Source organism: Protopterus annectens, chromosome 13.part0 (genome assembly GCF_019279795.1).
Source record: "Protopterus annectens isolate FY-2018-M chromosome 13.part0, PAN1.0, whole genome shotgun sequence".
NCBI classification, from domain to species: Eukaryota; Metazoa; Chordata; order Ceratodontiformes; family Protopteridae; genus Protopterus; species Protopterus annectens.
Genome location: NC_056747.1, coordinates 1,358,681,603 through 1,358,709,056, shown reverse-complemented (window position 1 = coordinate 1,358,709,056; position 27,454 = coordinate 1,358,681,603). Strand labels below are relative to the sequence as shown.

The 27,454-nt window shown below is 40.7% G+C and overlaps 1 protein-coding gene across 5 annotated transcripts in view; it reads left to right on the top strand.

The window, feature by feature from the left end:
• The window catches only part of ARHGAP27 (Rho GTPase activating protein 27), a 1,395,760-nt gene that overhangs the window by 1,027,047 nt on the left and 341,259 nt on the right, over positions 1-27,454 (top strand). For all 5 annotated transcript variants that reach the window (XM_044055389.1, XM_044055387.1, XM_044055388.1 and 2 more), the window contains exon 5: positions 20,577-20,693. In XM_044055389.1, coding sequence (XP_043911324.1) covers positions 20,577-20,693 — 117 coding nt within the window. The remainder of the gene's footprint in view (positions 1-20,576; positions 20,694-27,454) is intronic.

Genomic DNA, 27,454 nt, shown 5'->3' with positions numbered 1-27,454 from the left:
ACTTCCCATGTGAAGTAATGCCTTGTAAGTGTGTGTGTGTGTGTGTGTGTGTGTGTGTGTGTGTGTGTGTATTCCCATGTATAGGGTACAGCAATGCCTTGGCTTGGGAATGTGTTTGTTGTTATGTACAGGGGTATCTTATGAGTGTGTGTTTGTGTGTTCCCATATGCAGCAATGGGTTGTGAGTATGCATTTGTGTTCCCATGTGCAGCAGTGCCTTGTGAATGTGTATGTTTGTTGTTATGTACAGGAGTATCTTATGAGTGTGTGTGTGTTCCCATATGCAGCAATGCCTTGTGAGTGTGCATTTGTGTTCACATGTGCGCCAGTGCCTTGTGAATGTGTATGTTTGTTATGTACAGGAGTGCCTTGTGTTTTTGTGTATGTGTTCCCATGTGCAGCAGTGCCTTGTGACAGTGTGTATGTTTGTTCTTAAGTTCATTGATGCCATAGGTATGCGTGTGTGTGTGTGTGTGTGTGTGTGTGTGTGTGTGTGTGTGTGTGTGTGTGTGTGTGTGTGTTCCTATGTACAGTGTACAGCAATGTCTTGTGAGTGTGTATGTTTGTTTTCATATAAAGTAATGCCTTATGAGTGTATATTTGTTTCCCCATGTGCAGCAGTGTTTTGTGAGTGTGTACATTTATGCCCACATACAGTAGTGCCTTGTGATTGTGTATGTTTGTTCCCATGTACAGTAATGCCTTGTGAGTGTGTTATTTTGTTCCCATGAACAATAATGTTTTGAATGTGTGTGTGTTCCCATGTGCAGCAGTGTCTTGTAAGTGTGTTCCTTTGTGTAGCAGTGCCTTGTGAATGTGTGTTCCTTGTGCAGCAGTATCTCGTGAATGTGCATTTGTACTCCTATGGCAGCAGCCCTGGGTTTCCTGCACTAATTTCATGTTTGTTTATGAAAGCCATTTAGTGATTCTCTGCAGTTTCACAGGAATTTCTCTGAAGTTCTCTTTCACTTTCCTCCTGAGACCAGCGATTACTCTTCTACCTGTTCAGTCTTGTCTCTTCACCTTGGCTGCTTTCTTACACACAGGCTATAAGATGAGCCAAGGTCACCAGCATGTCAAATAGGCTGCTTCCACTGCACAGCTGTCAGTGTCAGGGCAGTTACAAAGCCAGGTGTCTTCAGTGCTTTCAGTAGAGCATAACTCAGCAGAAGATGTAAATGAGAGGCCAGTCATTTGTTTGCTTCTGTTCTTTGTTTCAGTTCCACAGTTTATTACCTTTATGGTATTTTGTGTTTTAAGATGTTCACTGCTGCTTCCTCAGATTAGCACCTGCGAGACAAAAGTGGTTGACCAGTGCTTCCTTTATATTTGAAAGACTGCATGTTAATGGGGAGGTAGGTTTGAACATCAGCAGATGTCATGGATTATAATGATGCAACAGCAAAAACAAGCTGTCCCCTCAAAGTGTGGCCTAGAAAAAAGGCAAAGCTGGATTCTTAAGGTGTAATAACACTTAAAAAAAGTGTGATAAACCGGTTTTATCTCCTAACTAGGGGTTTTGAGTTGTTGGTTAGTCAACTTTATTTGTATGCCTCAACCTATGCACAGAAAATTAAAAACAAATAAAACAGTAAACTGTTATAACGCAAAAATCAAAGAACCAACAAAATAAGGGACAATGATTGCAATACATTATATAAGCCACTAAAGGCTGTGTGATACAAACAAGTCCTAGGTTCCTCTGAAAATGGCCCACAGTGGAGAATGCAGAGGCATCCATCATACCAAGTCCATCAGGTGACTTTTTTAACTCGGAAAAACAATGAAGCACAACATTTTAGATAAGTGAGATGCAGGTCATTTTATGTTATAAGTCAGCAACAGAACTTTCTAGATGATCTAGGAATTAACAAGAAGACAAAGCAGATTTAACAGCACAGGTGCAATGTCACAGTGCTGTGAGGCAGTGAAATCAATGGTCGAGTACCTACCATAAACCAGAACCCAGAGGGTGGAAAATAAACCTGTTTACTTCAGTCATGTGACCACTCTTTGTATAGCATATGGTCAAGCAACTGAAGTTCTTTGTGATACAGGTTCAAGGCTGCTTCTCTTCTTATCTGTGATTTCCTCCATAACATGCTGAGCACATTCTGGCTGGATGTGACAGTTATTTGCTGTGTGATAATGTTCTGGATTTGGGTGGCACAGCGGATAGCATCGCCTCACAAGAGGTTCCCCAGTTTGACTCTTGACTGGGATGCCTTGTCTGCAGAGACTGCATGTCCTCTCTGTTCACACGGGCTTCCTCCAGTTACTTTTATTTCCTCCAACATTCCAAAGACATGCAGTAGGTGGGATGGATATTCTAAACTGGCCATAGGTGAGAGTGTGTGTGTGAGTGTGTGGTGTGGAAGAACTGCAGTGGAAGAGCTAGCCACCCAATAGTGTAAATATTGGCTCTAGATGATTGTCACTGTTGAAGTGACACCCTGACCCTATGTGCAAAAATGGAAAAAGGGGGCCATGTATGGATGGATTGTGCTGGACTCCCTATTGAAATGTCAGTGCTTGAAATGCTGAGTGCTGACAAGCCAAAAAAAGAAAACCCAGAAGAGTAAATTTTGAACATTGATCTTTTCCTTTTAAACTTCTTTTTGTAGGAGGCAAGCTCCCCTGCACCTCTCGATGTGCGGGTCAAGCCCCCAAACAGTCTTATGTATGCTAACTCCAAGATTGCCGTACCTTTTTGTAAAGGGAATATTCCAAGTACCAGTCATCTTGGACTTAGCGTATGAAAGTCCGATCTTTTGGTTAATTGGTCTCTGTGTTTCAGGACTCACTGTAGTGGGTCCCGACATTTCAAATGGTTACCATAATTCTGCCTTAATCACATTGCAACATACATTATTAAATTATAATGGTATCCTTTCATATTTGAATTTACAGATATTCCCACTCATTCTGATTAACTAGACATTTGCAAGTCACAATACTTTGCATGATTTCTAAAATAATACTTTGTTGCTGGAGCTGGTTGGTCCAAACTGTCTTATTTTCTGCATCATAATCTGACTGAATGTGACATGTGACAGGTTCCCCACAGGTAAGAACCACTTTAGTTAACTGTGACATCCAAGTGTGTAATGTGACAGTGTTGAAAATCTCTTAAAGCTTATTGCACTAGCGGTTTTATATGCCAGAAGCAGATTTCATTACTACACCATACAAACACATTGAACTATCCAGCATCATAATGTACCAAAAAAGAAACTCTCATCAAAGTTAAAACTAAGAAATGTGGCTCTTGCCATGTTTTTGGTTTTGGCAGTAGGCATTTACTCGGATTATCTTTTTATCTGTGTTTTACTGAAGGTAATATATTAAAACTGTCATGGCCAGAGCATTTGAGTGAGTGTAACCATGATATTGGCAATGTCTGCTCACATAAAATACTGCATGCTGTGTTTTGTTGTACATTCACAGTTCATTTCTATTCTAGCTGCCCTTATGGATGAATTTAAGCCTAGCCAGTTTCCCTTTTGGAGCTTGAATTAACCTATCCCATTTGGTGTTAGACTGGCCTTAGCCATCCCATGGTTGATAACTCAAGTGAGTGTAACTGGGTTTATACCATAGGTAATATAAAGGGACACTTGCTTGGGGGTGAAGCATTTAGGAGTGACCTCTGTCCATTAGTAGTACAGGGGGTAGTCTTGAGATAAATTCACTGTTTCCCATCCATATAGCCACATTGTGCATGAATGTGGACAGGGATGATTGTTATTTTACAGCTATGGGAAGTCTGTGCCACAGTAGCAGTGTTCTCTGCAAAATAAATCTGTCTCTCCAAACCTTTCTGTTAATGTGACAGAACAGGTTTAGATCCCTAGAGGGAATATTTCTGATGCCATTTGACTTGCTGATGTGCAGTAAATCCATCAGTGCTGGGACAGAGGATACCTTGTATGCCAGACACAGGTCAACCCTTAGCAGTTTGTAGGATACTGAGTATCGTATTCAGGCTAAGCCTGAAATTGGTCAATATTTATCACTGCACTACCTCAGTAAATAAATAAGTCAATAAATATAGTGACAGGGCTTTGAGTCAGCCCATGTAGGAAGTATTGTTTAGGCCTTGTATCCTTTTATATATAATTGTACTGCAGAGTGTACTTCTTCTTTTCCTAAGGTCTGTGTTCCAATGTCTGTAGCAATCGTGTTATATGCTCCCCACTGCTAATTACTTTATTAGCTGTTAGTTATTTTTGTCACTTTAATCATGAGACATTTGGAAGTATTTTTATGTAAATTGCACCTTAAGAAGTACGTTTATGTGAAGTGTGGGCTCTGGAGCACATATAACACTGTTGTCCTTGAAAAAAGATTTAATACGCTTTCTCAGCGGCAACAATTTAAGGATGAAGAGTTCGCAAGTCTAGTAAAAATAAACCATGAAAAAGTTATGCATTAAAGGCAACATTCAGTCTGTCACTGCTGGATTTTTCATGTCTGAAAAAAGGGTTAATGTCAGAAGTTTCTAGTGGGTAACCATTTGAAATGTCTGTAGAATGAGTCCTGAAAAACAGAGACTGAATGGCTAAAGTGTGAGATGGCCATTTCTTGGACTATTCCTTTTTCTCTGAGGTGTGGCAGTCCTGTAGTCATGACCTTGTTACAGATGATTTCATTGTTTTCTGTGATTTTATCAGTATAAGATTAAGGTATTTTACCAGTGCAGATTCCATCAAAGTGCTGTCTATTTCATTCCTGTTCAATGAGGTGGGGGACCCATTTAATAGACGGATTAATTCTTCTTCCCCTCACTAATTAACCTAATTCATACTGTTCAGTCTTATTTTTTCATACCACTGGAATACCTCTGATAGGTTTCAGAATCCTCACAGAGGAATGTTTTGTTTGTTGACAGTAAAAGGTTTATTAGGGTTTGCCCCGTACTGTTAGAGGGGACAGGATGGGGCGTGGAAAAGGTGGACTTAGTGTTTGGTGCCCCTGTTACACGTAGGAGAGTTTGAGAATTTCATAATATCCCAGTTTGAGAGAGAGAGAGCGAGAGACAAAGGTACCACTGTTGTCCGAGTGCCTGTTTGTCAACAAAACTTGGAGAAAATAAACTGGTCTGTCCCCTTTTCATCACTGCCACCTTGCAGTGCTCCGGTTAATTCCACGACAGTGTATGTAACCCCAGTGACATTCTGGCCTGGAGGAAATCCAGCAGGGGAAGACCATTGGAGTCAGCAGGAAGACATGGGTTGTAATGTAGTGTACAGACATGATGCCTTCTTTACAAAAAAGTTTCTTGTCCTTAACTTTACAAACACGAGTTACGTCCTAGTCAAATGGAACAAAAAACTGCTGTTCATTTGTTAAGGAGGCACTTAGTACAAGAATGCTGCTGGCTTGCAAAAATCTTTTAATTTTCATTTTCCAGTAGAACCAGCTTGCATCGCTTTCCTCTAACCAAGATCAGCCTAACTTGTATTTTACGTCCCTGGTGAAAGCTTAGTGGCCTTGTATGTTTTACTGAGTTCACTACTTCCTAAAAAGCATGTTCTAGCAACAAAAGGACAAACTACTGTATAAACACTGCAAATGATTCCCTTCATTCATAGCTTCATAGATATATATTAGGCTAATGACCACTAGGGCCTTTATAAGCCCAGCCATATAATCCAACCCAGTTGTGCTCCTGTGTGTCATGGGTGTTTATTAGGCTGGGGTATGTTAGGAAGTTTCTAGAAGTTATGTGGGTGAGGATGTTAGTTTGGGCATTACTGTCTGCCTATGTCTGTCAGAGACACGAGGGCCAGACTCAGGGTCAATTTCTGATTTCCCATCCATTGGTCAAGTTTATGCTTACATAAGGTTAGCTATAGACTCTACTTCACATGGATGGGGAGCCTATTCCCAAGCACAGAGATCCTCCAAGACACATAACTGCCTAACCAACATGTCTTATTTACGTCACAAATAAAATGTAAATCGTTTGGATCTAGAAAATTTGGTGCTTTTCATTTTGCAGGTGTGCAAAAGGAACTTCAGAACTGGATCTGAGTATGTCTTGTACACCAGGCATAGGTCGCCTGTCAGTAACCTGTGGGATATGGAGTATAGAAATAGGACTTTAAGGTGATCCACACAGGACAATGTTTGTATACCCTGGGTTTTCCTGGTAAGGAATCTTTGTAAGCATTACAACTGTTGCATATGGCTGGTCAGGTCAATATGTTAAACTTTGTGGCATTTCAGATGGAATGACTGTTGTCATTGTATACAGATTATCCTAAACTCCTCTGTAGAAGATATGTCCTTTCATTTGACAGTATAAAGTGCTATACCCACAGTAACCTGCTATGCATCAAAAAGCTAGTAGCCTTCAGAAATATCAAAACTAGATGCTTACAACCATTTCATTAATTTCTACTTCCAAATCCATATAATATACAAGAATCTTGTTGGAGAAGAAAAGCCATGCCCAAGGAAGGATTATTGTCCAAGTAGTTGTCATGTAAATGGTCAGCTGTTAGTTCCAAGATCCCTACTTTCCCATTGTTAAGTATCCCTGACTGTTAAGAAGTCATATGACTGCTTGGTTTGCACTTGCAGGGTGTTTCTAATTTCCCCAGGGTAGTACGACTGTGAAGTTAATACATGCAGGTAAGTGGTATAGAGGGCCCCCATGTGGGTGATGCCGGAAAGCTTGTCCATCCCCACATAAAAACTCTGAGGCATGTTCATTGCAGTTTTCTAGTTCAGACATTTGAATCTTGATTCGTTGGAATCCACTAGTTTCACAGGAGGTTGAAAGTTGAGTTGTCATAGTCGAAACCCTTTGGAACACCATTGTTTCAAATATTTGGGGCAATCCTAGGATAAATAAAATAGATATGATAGACTGGTGGTGCAGCAGTTAATGTCAACGCCTCACAGCATGAGGTTCACCGGTTCAATTCTTGGCTGGAGTACCTGACGTGCAGAGTTTGCATGTCCTCCCTGTATTTGGGTGGGGTTCCCTCTGGGTAATCTGGTTTCCTCCCACATTCCAGAGACATGCGTCTGGAGCATTTCTCCCCAGGCCTCCACTGAAAATAGGCTCTGTTCTAGTTGGACTTTCCTGGTCAACAAATGTTAAATAAATACATAAAAATAAATAACATATTTGACAAGAAAGTATAAAAGTGTGCATTTTCAGGAAGTTGAAGATAATTCATAGGTTCATAGGTTCATGGAAGGTTACTGGGCTAATGGCCCTAGGATGCTTACAAGCCTAGCCATATTTATCCTGAGTTGCCCCAGTTGTCAGTGATTAGGTGAATGAAGTTCACAGAGGTAAGGGTCTGTGGTAGTTAATGTCAACTTCCTCTGTCCAGGTGGGACACGGGTGCCACCCAGGAATGAATTTGCAGTCACCCATCCATTGATCTAGGTTGTGTTTGAAGAGGGTCAGGGAGGGGCTGTATTTCACATGAATTGGAAGCTTGTTCCAGAGAAGTGGCAGTCTCTGGAAGATGTATCTATCTCTCCAGCAGGACCTGTTCATGTCAGAGGCTAGGTTAACATCCCTGGAGTGAGAGAACCTCCTGCAGTTTGACTTCTGAATGTGTAGCATTTTCATCAGGGCCAAGTCAGGGACTGCCCTGTAATCCAGACACAGGTCACCTGTTAGCAGTCTGTTGGGGACAAAATACAATGACAGGGCTTTCAGTTATTCTACATAAAACTTGTTTTTTGTAACCTGTAATTTCTTGGTGAGAAATCTCTGAGGTTTCTCCAGTTTGTTGCAGGTGTCTAGTATGGTACATGCAAAAGCAAGCATTGTACTTAATTATTGGTCTAATGAGGGCTGGGTATAATGGAGTTATAACTTCCTTAGATCTAGATGCAATGCCTTTAGTTATCATAGGAGGTTACTAGACTATTGACCGAAGGTCATTTCAAGCCTAGCCATTTCATCCCAGTGTAATACCATAGATACTCTAGTCAGTACCCAGGATTGTATTTACTAATGACTGTCCATGTTCAGAAGGGTTGTGGGCACTATCCCTAGTAAGAGTTTATGGTGCCCCATCCACTCATGCAGGTTCCTTCTGAACAGTGTCATAGAGGTGCTCTGCTCCACATGAATTGGCAGCCTATTCCAAAAATGTGGCAATTGCTGGGAGATACATCTGTCCCTCCAGCATGTCCTGTTCAAGTTGCAAGCCATATTTAGGTCCCTGCATTGGGTAGCTCTAGTCCCATTTGATTTATGTATGTGCAGTAAATTCATTAGGTTTGGGTCGGAGATTGCTCTGTAAGCCAGGCTTAATTCTCCCCTGTGAAGTCTATACGATACGGAGTATAATGACTGGGACTTTAGTCGGTCTGTGCAAGGCATGTGCTCAAGTCCCTTGATCTTCTTAGTTAGAAACCTCTGAGGTATCTCCAATTGCCACAGGTGCTTTGTGTATTACGTGCTGAAAGGGGCATTATTCTCAATTATGGGCCTGATTAGTGATGAGCATTGAGGGGTTATAACCTCCTTTGTTCTAGAGGTGATGTCTTTGCTAATCAAGTGTGCTACATAGAAAGTCTTTCTTACTACAGTAGACACATGGTGGTCAAAGTTAAGGTCGCAGTCTACTTGTGAGCCCAGATCTCTTAACTTCATAGGTACATAGGGTGTTGTTGTTTATTTGATAGTGTGAAGGGGCATTGTTTCTACCAAAGGGAATGATGATGCATTTCCTTGCGTTCAGTTTGACACCATGACTAAGACACCAGTCTTTTGTCTGTGTAAGACCCTCCTGAAGAATACTGACATAATTTGGGGATTCAGTAATTGCATCCAGTTTGCAGTCATTCACAAACTTGGTCAGCCACAGCCCCTTAGTTTTGGCCTGAACTTCTGAGAAGTTTATATCAAACAGTAGGAGACCCATCACTGACCCTTGTGGCACCCCGCTGGTGACAAGTCTGCTGGCTGATGTGGAGTCACTCACTTAGATAGTGTCTGACCGGTTTGTGAACCAGTTGGCAACCCATCTTACAACAAAAGAGTTTACATTCAGTTTGCTAAGTTTATCAGTAATGCCTGAGTGTGAGATTGTGTCAAAGGCCTTTGCCAAGTTGAGGTAAGTTGTGTGCACAGATTTGCCCTCATTAATGGCCCTGGTCACATTTTTGAAGAAACCCACCAGGTTTAAAGGGCAGGATCTGCCCTTGTCAAAGCTGTACTGGGTCGGATCCAGTGTTTGGAGGTCACCTATGTCTTTATTTATGAGGTCCATGATGATACATTCCATGGCCTTACAGATGAGGCTGGTCAGACTTATGGGTGTATAATTCCCTGGGTCTGTTACTAAGCCACGTTTGTGGAGTGGAATAACTGCATCTGTTCTCCATTCCACATGAACAAAGCCAGTGGTTAGGCTGTTGAAAAGGGTACTTAATGGTGATGCTAGTTCATGTTTTAGTTTGTTTAGATGACAGCCTGGGATGCTGTCTGGTCCCATAAAAGCTGTATGTTTTGCCTTAGACAAGGCTTTAATGAACTGCTCTTCAGATATGTAGGGTGGGGGGAGTTGGGGTCAAGGCTTGTAATAAGTTTGGAGGGGATAAGAGAGTGAAAGTTTTGCCAAATCTGTCTGCTAGCAGGTTTGCTATCTCTGTGGAATCAGAGTGTGTGATACCGTTAGCCACTAGTTCGGTACATGCTTGGGTCCTAAATTTTAAACTACATATGTAGCTGTAAAAGGCCTTATGATTACCCTTGGCTGTGATTGCTAAGTTTTTCTTAAAGTTGCCCTTAGAGGATTTGACATGTCTGTTGAGGCTGAGGAGGGTGCTTTTCCATTGTTGGGGGCCTCGGCTAGTTTTCTTAGACAACAGTTTTTTGAATTTGTTATAAAGTTTGCTGATGCTAGATATCCACCAATGCAGCTTCTTTTACTTGTGGCTCTGGCTGTAAGATGTGCCACACAGTGGATATCCACCAATGAAGCTTTTGTTACTTGTGGCTCTGGCTCTAAGATGTGCCACACAGAAGGATTTTCTTACTGCTGTGGATATGTGGTGGTCAAAGTTAAGATTGCCATCAACCTGAGTATCCAGATCACATATCACTGGGTCTACACTTGGGGGGGGGGGGTGCTGTCTATAATGTAATTAGTAGGGATGCCCACTTTCCCAAAGGGAATAATAATGCATTTTTTTGCATTTAGCTTTATTCCATGGCTTTGGCACTAGTCATTTGTCTGCGTTAACCCTGTCTGCAGTATATCAACATCATTGGGAAATTCATCAGTTGCTCCTAATTTCCAATCATCAGCAAACCTGGCCTGCCACAGGCCGTCCAAGTTTGCCTTGACTTCTGAGAAATAAATTCCGAATAGTAAGGGGCCCAGCACAGAACCCTGTGGTATGCCACTGGTGACTGGTCTTTTCCTAGGGGCGAAGTCACCCACTTATTTATTTATTGACATTTGCTGACTGGGAAAGTCCACTGGATCAGAAATCCATTTGCAGTGGAGGCCCAGGGAGAAAAGCTCCACAATTACTGCACAAAAAAATATAGAAACTTAACAAGATTGATAAATGTAATGTACAAGCTATACAAGAGTCATAAAAACATAAACAAAGGATTTGGTATTCAAGTATATATACAATCACACATAAGTAAATACATTACATATATAGTCACACATAAGTAAATACAGTTTGCATAATGCAAGGCAGTACTTACATAACAAATAGTGTAAACATGGTGTGCATATAGGAGAAAATGCACAACTGTAAGAGACGGGAATATTAAATAAGGTAGAAGTCATTTGAACTGTGGATGTAGATTAGGATTAAGATTAGGATTTGACTAACCACTTTGACAGTATTTGTCCAGTTGGTTTGCCAGTTGGCCACCCATCTGGTAATGTAGGAGTTAATTCCCAGTTGGGAGAGTTTTTCTATAATACCTTAGTGCGGAAGTGTGTTAAATGCCTTGGCTAGGTCAAGCACTGTACAGAACTAGACTTTTTTTCTTACCAGCAGAATTCAGTTTTGTTTTTTTCTTGAGTTATAGGGTTATTTTATTTATTTCCTTTCAGTGGTGAACTTGGAATGATGGTCTCAGTAAGCCGATTGGTCTGTTTTTAGAGGAGGATCAAAGTGGCTTAATTTTGGCCAGGATACTGGAGAACTGTTTTTTTTTCTCTTTAATTGGGGGAGCTTTCATGGTATTTGAAAGACAAGTGGTAACGCAGGAGAAGATACTTAGAGAGGCAATTTTTGTTTGGAAAGTGCAATGGTTCCAACTGTAGAGCAAGTCGATGTCTCTAGAGTTCAGGACTTCCCATTTTAATCTCTGACACCTCCTCTGATCTTATTGTGTGGTCAGAAGTTTTGTAGTCACCACTGTAAGGAGAACTGAAGCGTTAAAAGTCCCATGAATGTATAAAAAGCATTTAGCAAAGGCTTATTGAGTCAGTACCATGTTCTGGATGTGGAATGTGTGAAAGAATCACTACATCTCTGAGAAGGACCAGAGTCTTTGACTTTCAGTGCTGACTGGTTCACAGCACTACATTATGAGACAGGCATTGGTTGTTGTAACTGAGGAAGTTTCACTGATTTGTTGTTAGTTATGAATATTAATGTGGACTTGAAATTTTGACGTGTTAACTTTGCTCTGAGCTTTGAATGGAATGGTCTGTAATGTTGCATTACTGTTTGCAGGGAATTCAGAGATGCAGTACTACATCAGTTTTTACATGTAATGGGCAGCTGAGATAAACAAATGGTTATGACTACAACTAACAAATAAATGTTGCCTAATGGCAACCATGACATTATGCATTTTATACAGCTCTGTTTCTTTTTCTGATCAGTATCATTTTATTTTTAAGCATCTTTAATGCTGCTATATACATTGTTTATATTTCAGTATGAATCAACATATCATTTCAGATCCTATATATTTCCTCATAATCTTCTTTGTTCAGCACACTACTCTTACAATAATGTTGCATTTCCATATTTCCTGGGTATTGTATTATTGTATCACAGATAGAAATCTTATATCAGTCAAACATAATTTCTAACATTATTATTATCATAAATATCTCAGAAAAATCTTATATCAGTTGAACATAACTTCCACCTTAGTTTGTGTGGTGTAAAGATAAAGCCCTCATTGTGATCACTCAACCTAAAATCAATTAGTGACTCAGGTGCAGGAAGAGCTGGACAGGGGATAGTAAAAATGAGAGGCAAAATGCTGGCTTGCTTACCTGTGTAGCGGGGTGCTGGTGGTCTTGTGGCTATTTCAGCTAATGCAAGCAGAAGCTTGCATGTGATACCGACATAACAAGAAACCCGGGTTTGGCCTATTGAGTTGGTGATGGCAGTAGCCATCATAACCACTGGCAGTGCCAGTGACACATGCATCCACATCAAAAGCTAAGGAAACATGGTTAGGGCTTAAACAGGTAAAAAAACTCTGATGGCTGCCAGAACAGTAAAAATAAATAAATAAATAAAATTTAAAAAAAGAAAAAAAAATGACCCCTTACAGTGCATTGACATTTTTTGAATGCACAAAAGAGTTAAAGCAAATAGTCTAGCATTCTGTTTCTTTTATGCTAATGAAGCATGACAGGGCAGTTGCCAGGCAAGCTCTCTAAATGGATGGAAAACTCAGTGGTCTTCTTTTATAACTACCATGGCAAAATCTTGCAGTAGCAGGTTAAATTTCACTTTGCTACAATAATAGTTATCGCAGTTGCCATTTTCAGACACGTGTCAGCACAAAGCATTTGTGAGGTAGCTACCTGAACTTCCATCCATGTCTATTCTGGGCATTAAACTCTAAACCTTGAAATATAAGAGAAGAGCAGAGTTTGCCACTACAGGTTTGTATGGCATGTGGGTTCCACCTCCCTAGATGTACAGCAGGTTATTTACTGCTTTAGTCCTCTACCTGATGATAACGTAGCATTGTTTTTTCTGATGCAAATGGAAGAGTTGTGCAAGCAGATTCACCACAGAAGCATTTGTATTAGTATAGTAATCACTGCTGCAGAACAAGCTCTCTCCCATAATCTCCATGTACCCCGTTGTATGTGTTTACTAGGTACATTCTTCCTGTTCTTTGTCCAGGAGTCTCCCCAATGGAGAGGAATATCAAACCTTAGCCTGACTAGGCAAATCTCTCCATTCTAAGCTGAACAGTGCCATTTTTGGTGACTTGCTTCCAGACACAATTAATTGCTGAAACTGTCAGTGACAACTCTCCCATTTTCTTTTAAGCTGTGTAATGACATCTTCAGCATGAGGCGAAGCCTGGATGTTCTTCGTCTTCCATTGCTGCAGTCCTGACTATTGGGTATAGTCCGCGTCCCAGTCGGCCCGAATACCAGAGTATAAGGCTGACGTCGGTCAGGGCGCATTAGACTGACGTCAGTACGTCAGGGTACTAATGCGCATGACCGGCGTCATATCCTCAGTCTTTTTTGCCGCATGGTCCGATGCAGAAGCAGTTTTGCGAGTGCAGGTTGGCGTACTGAAATATTTCCGATACCGGAGTTTCAGACCGAAACAGAGTTGGCTAAGTACCCCGTTGGGGAACATTTTGGTTTTTTCTTGCCTCAGTATTTTACCGGATGTCAGAAAAAGTGAATAACTGTATTTCTTGTGGGAAACAGATACCTCATAGGGATTATCATACCTTGTGTATACCTTGTTTAGGGCCTGAGCACGACGTTGTTGGTTGCCGCTCTTGTGCTAGGTTTAATAAACGCACTATTAAGAGGAGGTTAGACTGTGCCAGGTTAGTGTTTGGGAAGCGTTGCAATTATAAAATGCCGTCGGATGCTCCGGCGCCCGCTTCCTCCAAGAAGCGCAAGGATAAAACAGTGAAGCCTAGGGTTGAGGAACCGGCAGTCCCGGACGTCGGTTCTTTGGAAGGCTCAGTGGAGCCGGAGGTTTTGCCAGGAGTTTCCATGGAGTCCCAGGCAGAAACTATACTCTTACAGGATGTGCCTTCTCAGGAGGTAGGCCAGGCTGAGGGGGCTTCTCAGGTGACTGTTCTTCCCTCTCTTCCCAAGACAGTTAGGGCCTCTCCTTCTGTTGCCAAAACTTCTATGAGAGGTAGGCCTACTTCAGCTTCAGTGGGGGCTTCTCCTACCATTTCAGGTTCTGTACCTAAGAAACATATGCTTAAGATGGCAGAAGATTTGATTACTATGATTAGGGGTTCTATGCCCCCGCCTGATAAGAGGCCTAGGGTGGAATCTGAGTTTGAGAGTTTTGAACAGTGTTCTGAGGCTTCAGAATCTTCTGTGGAAGATTTGCAGGAGTATCCTACCTATTCTGATTCTGATGTGGATGATTCCACTCCTACAGCGTCTCCACCTGAGGATTTCTCATTTCAGAGACTTTGCATTCCATGAGGGAGCACTTTAAATGGGAAGGCCAGGATTACTCTGACTCCAGGAAAAGGCTTAGGGAGTTCTTGTTTTTACCCCAGCATAGGCCTTTAGCTATTCCTCCTGTGTTGAATGTGGTGGAAGATGTTTTGCAGAGGCTTCCCTGAACCCTGACTCTTTGCCTCCTGCTCCTGTTAAGCCTGATAGGTATTATAGGGTGCCTGAAGCTCATAAATATTTGTTTAAGAGTCCTAGGGCGGACCCAGAAACTATTTCCCAGGGGCCTAAGGGTGTAAAAGCTTCTGTGGTTAAAAATCCTGTCCCCACTGATAAAGAGGCAAGGGCTTTGGATAGGTGGGGAAAGAAAGTGTATACTTCTTCCACTCTAGCCATGAGAGCTTTGAATTGTCAGTTTCACATGTTAAAATATCAGAATTACCTTCTTTCACAATTGAAATCTAAGGTGGATGCTTTGGCGGAAGGTATTGAGTGTAAAGAGTTGCTGGATTTGGTTCATGTGTCCGAACAAGTGGGTAAGCATTCTTTGCAATGTGGTTTTGATGCTGTACAGGCCTCCTCGAGGGTGGCTGCTACCAGCTCTGTTCTTCGCAGGCATGCCTGGTTGAAGGATCAGAATTTAGCTGAGCATGTTAAGACAAGGATTTTGGATGCTCCTTTACAGTCTGATGTGTTGTTTGGTTCGCCTGTGGAAGCTGTTTTAAAGAAAATGGAGGACAAAGCTAAGTCTATGCAAACTGTTAAAGATTTTTGCAGGTGCAGCCACCAAGTTTAGTAGAAATTGGCCTGCTAAGGGGTGGACATATCCTGCTTATGATTCTCAGTCTAGGGGTAGGTCTAGACGTGGTAGGGGCAGGGCTCAAAGTTCTTTTAGGCCTAGAACAGGAAGTTCACCTGCTCAGACTTCTGGTGAGGGCAGGGGTCAGTCCTTTCGTAAACAGACCCAATGACCTGTTTCTTCAGCTGCCAGCAGATTCTCGTCTGGCAGCTCCTTTGGGGGGAAGGCTGTCTCTTTTCAAAGAAAATTGGGATTTAATTACTCAAGACAAATGGGTGTTGGATATCATTCACCACGGTTACAGATTTTATTTCCATACAATGCCCCCTTTCAAAGGCATGCCAGACGTTCCTCCTCTACAAAGAAAAGAGGCTCACAAGCAAGTTTTACAGTTACTTCACATAGGGGCCATTCAGCCAGTCCCTGTGTCAGAGAGGGGCCTAGGATTTTATTCTCGCCTGTTCCTTGTACCAAAGAAGGGGAACACGTGGAGACCAATTTTGGATTTATCTCTCCTCAACACGTTTTGGACATTCCCAAGTTCAAGATGTTGACGTTACAACAGCTTTTACCTCTGCTGGGCAAAGATCACTGGATGGTAACTTTAGATCTCAAGGAAGCTTACCTTCATGTGCCTATAAGGCTAAGTTGCAGAAAGTATCTGCGGTTTCGAGCTGGAAATTCTCATTATCAGTTCTCTGCATTGCCCTTTGGCTTATCTACTGCCCAGAGTATTCACAAAGGTTCTGGCTCCAGTGATAGCTTACTTCAGGCTTCAAGGAATTCAAATCTATCCTTACTTGGACGACTGCCTGATTCTGGCTCAAGAAAAGGAAGACCTTCTACAGCATCTGGAATATGTTATAGCAGTGCTAAGATGCCTAGGGTATTCTGTGAACGAAATAAAGTCCAGTCTAGTACCCTCTCAAGACATGTGCTTTCTGGGTGTAAGACTGAATACAGCAGCCCAGATGGCCTTTTTAACCCCGGACAAACAAAAGAGTCTGTCACTTTTCTTCCATCAACTATCTCATCAGTCCGTGCTGACTGCAAGGACAGTCCTTCAAGCATTAGGGTTGATGGCATCTTGTATTCTGGTGCTTCCCAATGCCAAACTGCATATGAGGAAGCTACAATGGTATCTCAAAAATGTATGGACACAGCACTGCCAGGATTTGGACACTGTCATTCAAATAATACCTTGCATTCAAAAGGAATTTTTGTGGTGGGCTCAGGAATGTCACCTAAACAAGGGACTCTCTGTGACCCGGCCAGAGGCAAGTCAGATTCTAACGACAGATGCCTCGGACATTGCTTGGGAGCTCATCTAAATGGAAAGTGGATACAAGACAAGTGGCCTGCCAGACTACAGCATCTACATATCAACATGAAGGAGATGTTAGCAGTCCAGTTTGCATTAATGGCTTTCAAGGAGTTACTTCTTCCAGGGCAGGTGTTGATTCTAACAGACAACACAACTGTCATGTGGTACATCAACAAGCAAGGGGAACACATTCTTATCCGCTATGCAGGCAAGCAATGATTTTATGGGAGACTGCGCTAAGCTTGCAACTAACTCTTCAGGCAAGGTTTCTGCCAGGAGCACAGAACTCCTTAGCAGATGTGTTAAGCAGACAAATCATGGATCCCCACGAGTGGAAACTGGATCTTCATGTATTTCAGAAACTGACAGTGTCATGGGGAACTCCAGACATAGATCTGTTCGCTTCTCCACTAAACCACCAGCTGCCAAAGTATTGCACAAAGGGGTTTCATCACACAGCTTGGAAAGTGGATGCTCTGTCTTTCAGTTGGAAAAACCTTCATGTGTATGCCTTTCCACCTCTACCGCTTCTTCCAAAGGTACTGTTAAAGGTCAGACAGGACAGGCCAAGGATGATTTTGATAGCTCCAGATTGGCCTCGGCAACACTGGTACCCACTTCTACGGAGTCTGGTAAAGAAGCCTCCATGGCCTTTACCTCTGATTCCTCATCTGTTATCTCAGAAGGACGGTCATCTGCTCAATGTCAAGCTTCAATCTCTTCATCTCACAGCCTGGCATATTCTGTGTTGAAACACAGCAGGTCTCAGCTTCCTCAACAAGTTTTAAATGTGATTATGGAAGCTAGAAGGCCTAGTACTAGGAGAGTGTACGCAGAAAAATGGAAGAGATTTTTATTTTGGAGTACAGCAAAGAATTTGGAGATTTCAGAGCCTAATGTGAGTGTGGCTCTTCAATATCTTACTGAATTATTGGACAAAGGTTTGTCCTTCTCTTCCATAAAGATTCATGCTGCAGCAATTTCAGCTCACTATGATTGTGACCCACCTTTGTTTTCGCATCCTTTGTTCAAGCAGTTTCTTAGAGGGGCAAAGAATATAAGACTCTCACGTAGAGCTCCTACTCCTGCTTGGGATCTCAATTTTGTGTTGGAAAAACTTACTCTACAACCTTTTGAGCCTGCAGCTACTGCTGAATTGAAATATTTGTCATGGAAGACTGCTTTTCTGTTGGCTATTACTTCTGCAAGAAGGGTGTCTGAGTTGCAGGCCCTTATGGCAGTAGAGCCCTTTTTGATTTTCCATAAGGACAGGGTATCTTTACGTACTAATCCTTCCTTTATGCCTAAGGTGGTTTCTAGTGTGGCTTTAAACCAAACTATTCATTTGCCTACGTTTTTTGCAGATCCTCAAAATAAAGGGGAAAAGATTTTGCACACTTTAGATGTACACAGGCAATTGCGTTATTATTTGAGCAGGACTAAGAATTTTAGGCAGTCTCAGCAGTTACTTGTTTCTTTTGCTTTGAGTTCACAGGGCAAGCCTGTGTCAAAACAAACTATTTCTAGGTGGATTGGCTTTTGCATTGCATTTTGTTATTCCCATCATGGCAAGGAGATTCCAGCTGGGATTAGGCCTCATTCCACTAGGGCTACTGCCACTTCAACAGCATTTCTAAGGGGGGTGGCAACTAAGGATATTCTGGAAGCAGCTACTTGGAGTTCAGTGCATACTTTCTCTAGGCATTATCACCTGCCTATATACTCTAAGACTAGGGCTGGTTTTGCCACAGCTGTTTTACAAGGCATGTTGTCAGCTCCTGCTACTTTATAATTTGCCAGCCTCCCTTACCTCTGCTTTGGGATTCTACCCAATAGTCAGGACTGCAGCAATGGAAGACGAAGAACATAGTACAGTTTTGTACCTACCATAAATGTAGATGTTCGAGGATTCCATTGCTGCAGTCCAATTACCCTCCCTCCTTCCCTCTGTGTTTAGGGGTGGTTGTGTAGGTGAGTTTACATGCTTATATTTTATATATATATGTATATATTGTTGTATATATTATACATGTTTTTGGTGCAGGTTGTTTTGGGACTTGTCTTTTTGGGTCTTCTGACATCTGGGGCAAGAAAAGACTGAGGATATGACGTCGGTCATGCGCATTAGTACCCTGACGTACTGACGTCAGTCTAATGCGCCCTGACCGACGTCAGCCTTATACTCTGGTATTCGGGCCGACTGGGACGCGGACTATACCCAATAGTCAGGACTGCAGCAATGGAATCCTCGAACATCTACATTTATGGTAGGTACAAAACTGTACTATCTGGTCTGTGGACATCCAAGTCTCTGGAAGCCACACCAGACGTACAGATACCACCTGTAGCTAATTCCTCAGCATTATGAATGATTTTGCATCTGTGCTTGTTGTATTTGAATATCTACTGTTATGGTGAGTATTATTAATTAGTTGTGTTTTACACAGAATGTTCATTGTTGTCAAAGACTCAAATTCTTTGTCTGTTTACATGCCTTGCACATTAAGGCAACAGATAAATGAATTTAGAGCATGTTGCATAATCATGTAACATAAAAATACCATTACAGATGATTAAAGGGTTCCGGAATGTCATTAATTTGCTCTAAAAAGTATAGGAATTGAGTAGCTTTACTGTATAACTGACCTGGGTTCAAGTTTGGGGTGCATTTGAGTATATAGTAACACTTTATTGGTCCTAGAATTCGTAGGGCTGAAGCTGTGAACTTTGATATATAGGAAAGGTTGTAAGGCACACATGAGAACAGTAAGTAGCAAGGAGGGTTTGTTTCTGACATCCAGTGACAGCAAGAATTTCAAACCTGCAGTGAGAAAAACTTTGGATGTATAGACTAGCCTAGATAACCAACAGCAGCCAAGAGTGATAACTGAGAAATTGCTGAAGTTTGTTAAGGCATGGAATATAATTTGATCTTTTTTTGTGAGCTTTGGGCAGTTGTCGCCTCACAGTTAGACGTTGCCCATTCGATTCTCAGTTAGAGCATCTTCTGTGTGGCGACATGCTTGAATGGGTGTTCCTTCATTGAAGATTGTGCATTAGGCCTGGCAAGCCAGCATGTCAAAATCTACTGCCAATCATTAGTGGACCAGAGTTCCGCTGTGGCAACTCCTAACCAGGAAAAGCCGAAAGAAAGAAGGGCAGTATTTACAGGTAAGCAATCTGTCGATAGTGATACATCTTGTCTAAGTGAGAAATAGATAGCTAGAGATATAATGAGTGCTTTCTCAGTGATTACCTAAATAAAGCAGTTTTTATTTATTTATTTATTTTTTGGAGGGGGTACTGTTGGATTTGGTAAAGAGAACTGGTAAAAGAGTTGTCCACAATTTTATTCCTTGCAACTCTGTTTGATAACAATAGCAAACTAGCTTTGCTGCATGGTTTCCTCCTCCCTCAAGGTTAAGCCAACTCATTTTTAACCCACATATTATGTGAACCTTTATTTACCAGGGGTATCTAACTCCTATCAACTGGATGGATAACGACGTGAATGGAAATCATAACCTTTTCAGTGTTTCACGTCTGAGATTGTTCTTTCTGTTTTTTTCCTTTTAGTAAATGTATGTCATAGATTGCTATCTGAGTGTGAAACTGCATGTTGCTATGCTTTTTTGCTGAACCATTTGTTGTATTTTTATCATGTCAAATTATTTAGTTTCTTCTGAAAGATTAACATCTCCATGTAAATAAGTAGCAACTTGTTCAACTTGCATTTAATTTTGTTTCATTAAAGAGAGTTGCTCCCAAGTCTCCTTTATGAAGAAACTCAGCCTAAAGGACTAAAACCAACCAATCAAGTAGAATAAATAAATAAACAGCATTGACCAGATCTCTTTTGACCTGCTAAAGGTGCTATTATTAAAGATTTGGCTACAGTAAATTCTTTCAAATCCAGTTGTTTGTGTAGAGTAAAATACCCCTCCTGGACAGCAGTCAGAGGCGTGCTGAAGAAGAAAGCATTCATTGGAAGATGCCATAGTATAGCTTTGCAGTTGTAGTAGTGAAATGACAGTTAAGATTTAAACACTCATGTTTGATTTTGTGTTTTATTTAGGTACATCCCTCATATCCAAAAAGGCCAGTAAGTGACCCAGAAGCAAGTAATGCTGTCTTCAAAAACTGGCGGCTAGGTATGCCAAACTCCCTGTCTCCCACAGAATCTGAGTCAAAGGTACGGTTCCTTCATATTCAAATGTTAGAGAGTAATATCTTTACAATACAGTGTATGCACCTTGATGTTTGAGTGAAGGTTCTTACTGCAAATCCTAACACTGCAAAATGGATGGTCAGAAAAGGCCTTTCTGTAAGCTTGCATTGTAATTAAATTTAAGGTTGTATTTTGGGGACTTTGCCCCTTCACCACTCATGTAGAGAGAGAAATCTTGCACCCTCACTCCCGAGTTATAATCAGTTCACACTTTACAGCAAGTTTGGAGCATTAGTGTCTCACAGTGTCGTTTGCATAAACTAGAATTTGCAGGTTGGTCTTCAACACACTGTTTAGCTCCCATTATGAAGTTTACAGAGCTGCATTTTCGTCAATACATTTTTACTTTGAAACCCTATTGATTGGGTGTTTATTTCTCTAAAATAAAATTAGGAATACAAAAATTTTATGTATGATAATTCCTGAATTGATGTAATTGTTGGGAGATGTCTAGTACCAAACACTGGGAAGGTATTGTTGGAGAAATACTGCTGAACAGGAGTTGGGTTTATTAATTTATTAATATTAATTTATTGAGAAAGTCCAAATGGACTCTGATGTATACATTTTCAGTGGAGCTCAGGGCTGAAAAGCTCCATTTATACTTACATAACATACCTTAAACAGAATATACAATAAGGTAAGTTGTGATGGTATGGAGAAGGTATGAAGAATTTTTGAATTTTAAATACCATAATGGCTATATGTTAGATAAGCTAGGGGAGATATTAGAAACTTTTTGTTAGGTCTAGACTGATAATAAGGGGTTGTAATTGTATGCATCTGGGAATAATTTGTAGTAAAATAAAATGAGGTAATATATATAAGTCGAAGGAGAGATAGGTTAAGGAAGGAAAGAAGCAGTGTATTTAATTGTAATGTGTTCATACCATTCTGGGATGATACAGTGGTGGCTTATGAGGAAAGAGTAAAGTTCAGGTGAGTGGAAACTATAATGGCTTGTCAGACAAGTAGGAGTGGAAAAAAGTGAATAGGGTTAAATTTACTGGGTTAAATTAATTATATCTGGTTATTGGATTGTAGGTGTGTACAGACTGTAGTAATGACAGTTGTATAGGGATAGGAGGAAGCGTTCAAATGAGTACAGTATGAGAAGTTTAAATGTAAATGTAGTGCAGGCAGGTGGGAATTGGGGGTAGGGTAGGGGAGTGGAGTGAGCCCAAGCAAAACAATTGGGAATGGAGGAGGCTGCACCAGACCAAAACCTTGTGATGAAAAAAAATGATCAGCAAGGTGCTTATTTTGTAGGCCTTATAATCACCTTTGCAGCCTTTTTGTTAATCTCCTTTCTGTATGCAATTTCAGTTTGAGCATTTGAGACTAAGAATCACTCAGAAGGTAGTAACCGGTGCAAATACAGGAGAGTGAGGGATATATATGTGTATTGTTACTAAAATAGGGTTTAAACTAAGCTAAAGGACATCATGAATTCTTGTTAGTGATAATGGTTGCATACATTAAATCTATCTCAAATAAATTTAAGACTAGATTAGGAAGGTATTTAATCTATTATACCTTGATATTGTAATTTAATCAAATGCAATTAGCTAAATAATCTTGACTGTATCAGTTCAATTAGCCATTTCCAATAATGTGTGCACACCAGTTTGAAGGCACAGTAAGGATCACAAGTGTTTTTTAATGTCAAAATTCTTTAACTGTTAGAGAGCTGCTATTGATCCAGGATGTTTCTAAAGCATACATAAAAAGCAGTGTCTACTAGCTTGGGTAAGGCAGAGTTGTATGCTTGAGGTTTCAGCATATTTCTAGTTGGTAGAACAGGAGAATGGCAATTTGTCAGGGAGAAATGTTATTAGTATATGAGAGGCATACAGTTCCTGGGATGAGCTTTTCATTGAGATGTACATTCAATGCAATAAAAACTGAGAAAAGGTAGGATAAAAGTTGCCAATCATCCCTAGTGTAGCTCAGTCTTAAAGTTATTATATTTAATGAAGGAGGGCTGCGAGCGTGCAAAAGTGCTATTTATGTTATTTGTAGGTGCTGTCAGTGATACAAAGTCTTGAGTTTTTTCCATTGGAATGAATTCTAAAGAAAGTTTTGTCTATGTTTAGCCCTACACCCAAGATGTTAGTGTAACCTAGTATACTAGCAGATCATTGAAGTAGGCTCCTTTATTTCTTTCTCCTGGTATTGTATGTTCCGTTTGAATTAATAAATATGTTTCAATACGTTCATATTTATTGTTGTATTTGACTATCCTGTAATTTGAAAAAGCAATGCCTTTTATTTTAGCAGTTATATCTGGGGAAAGTTATCCCAGGCTGATCTTAATATTATAGAATCGCTGTATCTTTCTGTTGAAGAAATTAAGATTGCATATAGAGTAGTACAGAATTATGGGACTGCTGCAGATAGTACTGGCTTTGTCTTGGGCAGTATTGTGCAGTATGTACTTTCTCATTGCAGTCTCATATTGTTTATATAGACAGCTTAGAAGGGACATTTTGCAAACATTCTGTGTATAAGATTTTAAAAACACGAGTCTTTCATTCATGTCTTAATTATTTGTTTCTATATGATACTTGCTCTGAGGAGACTATAGCCCTGCAAATCCACTTTTGGAATGGTTTCCCTCATCGACCCTGTGGCTTAACTGGAGACATTTTGCATCAGTTTAGCACAGCTTAACAGCCTAAGAGGTAAAGAACCATTTTTTAGAATTCATTCAGTAGCCAAACCCTATGAGAACTGCCTTGGCTATAGCCTATGGGTTAAGAAACTTAAAACATAGATTTGCGCAATGATTTTTAACAGCAAAATATATGTTTACTGGTGTTTCCAAACAATTTACTTGTATACATTTTAATTGTGCTGCAGTTAGAGGCATAATTTAACTTTCCTCAGAGCCACAAGGGATAGCCACAGAGCCATGGTTTGCAGACCTCTGAATCTTCTTTGTAAAATTACATGCAAAACACCATCAGCAATTTCTTCTTCTTCTCGTAACCGCACAGCAGCTAATCGCTTTGATGAATTCTTGCAGAACTATCTTGGAGATGGGCGGCGTCTTGCACTTATCACACTAAAGCCGATGAGTTTGTCTACTGCAGCCTGAGAAACACTTTTTTAGCATTTACCTCTCAGGGCTTTTGTATTTAGTTATGTTCTTTTCTTTGCCGGTAGGACATGTTAAATAGAACAACCTACATTGCTGCTTATAGCTGAACTTCACAAGAGGTTTTATTTATGTATTGATATGTTTTTGTTTGATAACTGGGAAGGTGAACTGGTCCATTAAACCTTTTCAGTCATGACCCGGGTACTGCTGTTGGCACAAGAGATATAAAAAAATATGATTCAAGTAGACATGAATACAAATGATTTAAACAGTTGTATACATGCATTGCAATAGTGTACATTTAGTTATTTCAGTAAAATATTTGTATATGTATAAGTACATACGTGGTTATAAGCAGTAAATACAGTTAAGCTTTTACAGTTTCACCTGTTGTCTTGAAAGCACTTACATGTGGATTCAGAGCGTAGGTATTCTTTAAGTACCTTTTTAAAGGTCTTCCATAGAATATTAATATTTGATGTTTGAGGGTGAGGTGTTCCAGGTTGCTGGCCCTAATCTTGAAAAGGCCCTTTTGGCATTTGTGGTTTTAACAAGTGGGTGTTAAAAGTGATAAGGAGCTATCCCATGAGTTTCTCAGCTCCTGTGCAATCCCATGTATTGCGAGTTTCCTTTGTAATGGGGGTACAATATTCTTGTTTTAACACTTGATTAACAGGTGGCAGTGTCATTCACAGCAAGTCATTTTGTACCTTGTGATGGAGCAAAGGGAGTGATAACCTAAACCTGTAAATTTTATTTTTTACCATTTCTGTTATGTGGGAATTATGGACTGAGTGAAAGAACTTAAAGGGAAGGTAATAGTCTGTACTTGGTAATTGAAGCACTTGCCTTAACAGAGGGATGAGTGATCCTGCCACGAAGTTTCAGTTGTACAAGAACTTTTTCTGACAGTGATGTTGATGTGCTTTGTAAAGGAGATTTGGATTGAAGATTAGGTATTTCTGTTCATTGGCGTTAGGTATTCTGTTACCCATAAGGTCTCTTATGTGAATTACATAGATATTCGGTAACTTTTTGGATATGTAGAAAATCATAACATTTGTCTCCTTATGGTTTATAAGGTGTCTATTAGATTGAGACCAGTGGCATAATTGGGTGAAATCCTTTAATAGCTTGCTTTCAAGATTGCTATGGTAATTGTTGGAATGTAGGAGAATTATATCATTTGCATAAGTAACCAGCTTTAGGTGCAGCAGGTAAATGTGAGTCGTTGACAGAGAGGGAGAGTAGTAGTGGCCGAAGATCTGATCTTTGTGGTATGCATGTACTGAGCAGTCCAGTCGATAAGCAAGTATAGTACAGGCAAAGCTTAAATGATCTATCCCAGTGATGGCAAACCTGACACGTGTGTCAAAGGTGACATGCCACGACATTTTGGGTGACACAACAGCAATCACCAACACCCAAAGAAACTGCTTTTGCATTTGTTGCTTGTGTCAAGTGCATTGAATTATTTTGTGCCAGGAGCCAGTTCAACAACACTGCTGCTGAGGTAAGGAAGTTATTAACCTCAAACACTATTTCAATATACTTTCTCGACAGAGTCTGCAAAGGGCAGTGCTGATACTGTTTTCTCTTCGTTGCTACACTTCTGCATAGGGCAAGTAGTCTGCATTTCTAGGAGTGTGTTCTTTTACATTCCTCTCAACCATCTCTCTTAATCCCTGCTAAAACTTGACAACTTTTTACACTTAGTAATGACAATAATTAGATTTATAGACTAATTTTACTTCATAAAATGTAGATTAATTCACGTTCATTTTTTTCTGTCAGGGTCTTAAATTAATAGTATCAGTAGTTTAAAATTGTCCATGTCTCTTATTTCTAGATTTGTCCCTGATTCTGTTGAGATTTATCCCTGATGTATTGACAGCCATGCTGTTTTATTTATTTTTATTTATTTATTTAATTTATTTTATTTTTGTTTGGGGGGGTAACACGCAAGCAGAGTCAAGTTAGCCATTTTTCCGAATTTTTGGCACTCTGACTCCAAAAGGTTCGCCATCACTGATATATCCTGTAGGTACCTTCTAAACCATTAGATTGCATTTTCACTAAAGTTCAATCTTTCTAGGTTCTTGGGGAGTATTATGTGGCTTGTAGTTTCAAAGGCTGTGGTCATGCCCACAAACAGGCCTGTAGCTCTGCGACTTTCATTTATGTTACAGTAAATGTGATTAGTTGCAGTTAAGAGGGCGGTAAAGGTATTGAAGGAAGTTCAGAAGCCATTCTCAGCATCACACAACAATTTATAACTATTGATATTTTTTAGCAGTTGTTTATATATACATTTTTTCAGGTTCATAGGTGTGTACTAAGCTAATGGAGCTGGAGCCTTTACAAGCCTAGCCCCATAGGATTACCCTGCATCGTGCTACCCGACCTTAGTTCTCAGTGCCTCTGTCGAGTAGAGAGCCACCGGAGTGACCCCTGGGATGAATTTTCTATTTCTCATCCACTCATCAAAATTTCTCTTGAAGAGGGCCAGTGAGGTGCTGTGCTTGACATGTATGGGAAGTCTGTTCCATAGCATGGGCAGTCTGTGGGTTATGAACCTGTCCCTCCAACTTGTTCTGTTGATTGTGGTAATGAGGTTTAGTTCTCTGGAGTGTGTGATGCAGAGAGACTGGGATTTCTTTACCTGTAGCATTTCTAACAGAGCTGGGTTAGACATGAATTTGTAAGTCAAGCAGAGATCACCTCTAAGTAGGTGATATGAGACAGAGAATAATTGGAGTTTTTTAAGTCTGTCCATATAGGACAAATGTTTAAGGTCTAGGATCCTCTTTGTAAGGTACTTTTGCAGCAGCTATAGGGATATGATGTAGAACAAGCAGACAGTATAGGCAGTATTCTAGTATGGTGAGTCAGAGGAATGGATTAGCGTATTAGGACTAAGTCGTGTTAGTGACGGACACAGTCTGCCACCTAACGTGCTTGAAAGGTGATAGTCAGGAGGGAGTTTAGTGTTAATCCCCGTCTGTCTGGCAAACAGATTATAGGTTCATAGGTTGGTACTAGGCTGTAGGCCTATACAAGCCTAGCCATGACAATTCCTTGACTATTTCTTCCCACAATATTTACTTCCCTGGACCCCGTCTAGCAGGGTGGCTGACGTGATCCCCAGGGTGAATTTCCTATCTCACATCCAATCGTCAAGGTTCCTTTTGAAGAGGGCCAAAGAAGCATCTGCTTGACATGTATGGGCAATCTATTCCAGAGTCTGGGGAATCTCTGGGTCAGGAACCTATCCCTCCACTATGTTTTGTTCATTGTGATGACAAAGTTTAGATCCCTGGAGCGTGTGGCTCTAAGGGATTGGGATTTCCTTAAGTGTAGCATGTCCAACAGCTCTGGGTTTGACATGGCCTTGTATGTTAAGCAGAGATCGCCTCTGAGTAGACGATTTGCAACAGAGTATAAATGGAGTTTTTTTAGATGGTCAGCACAGGGCATCTGCTTTAGGCCTGTGATTTTTTAGTGAGGTATTTCTGCAGCCTTTCCAGTTGTTGCAGATGTCTTGAGAGGTACATACCAAAAGGGGGCATTGTATTCTGTATTGGGTCTAATGAGGGATGAGTACAGTGGGACAATGACCTCC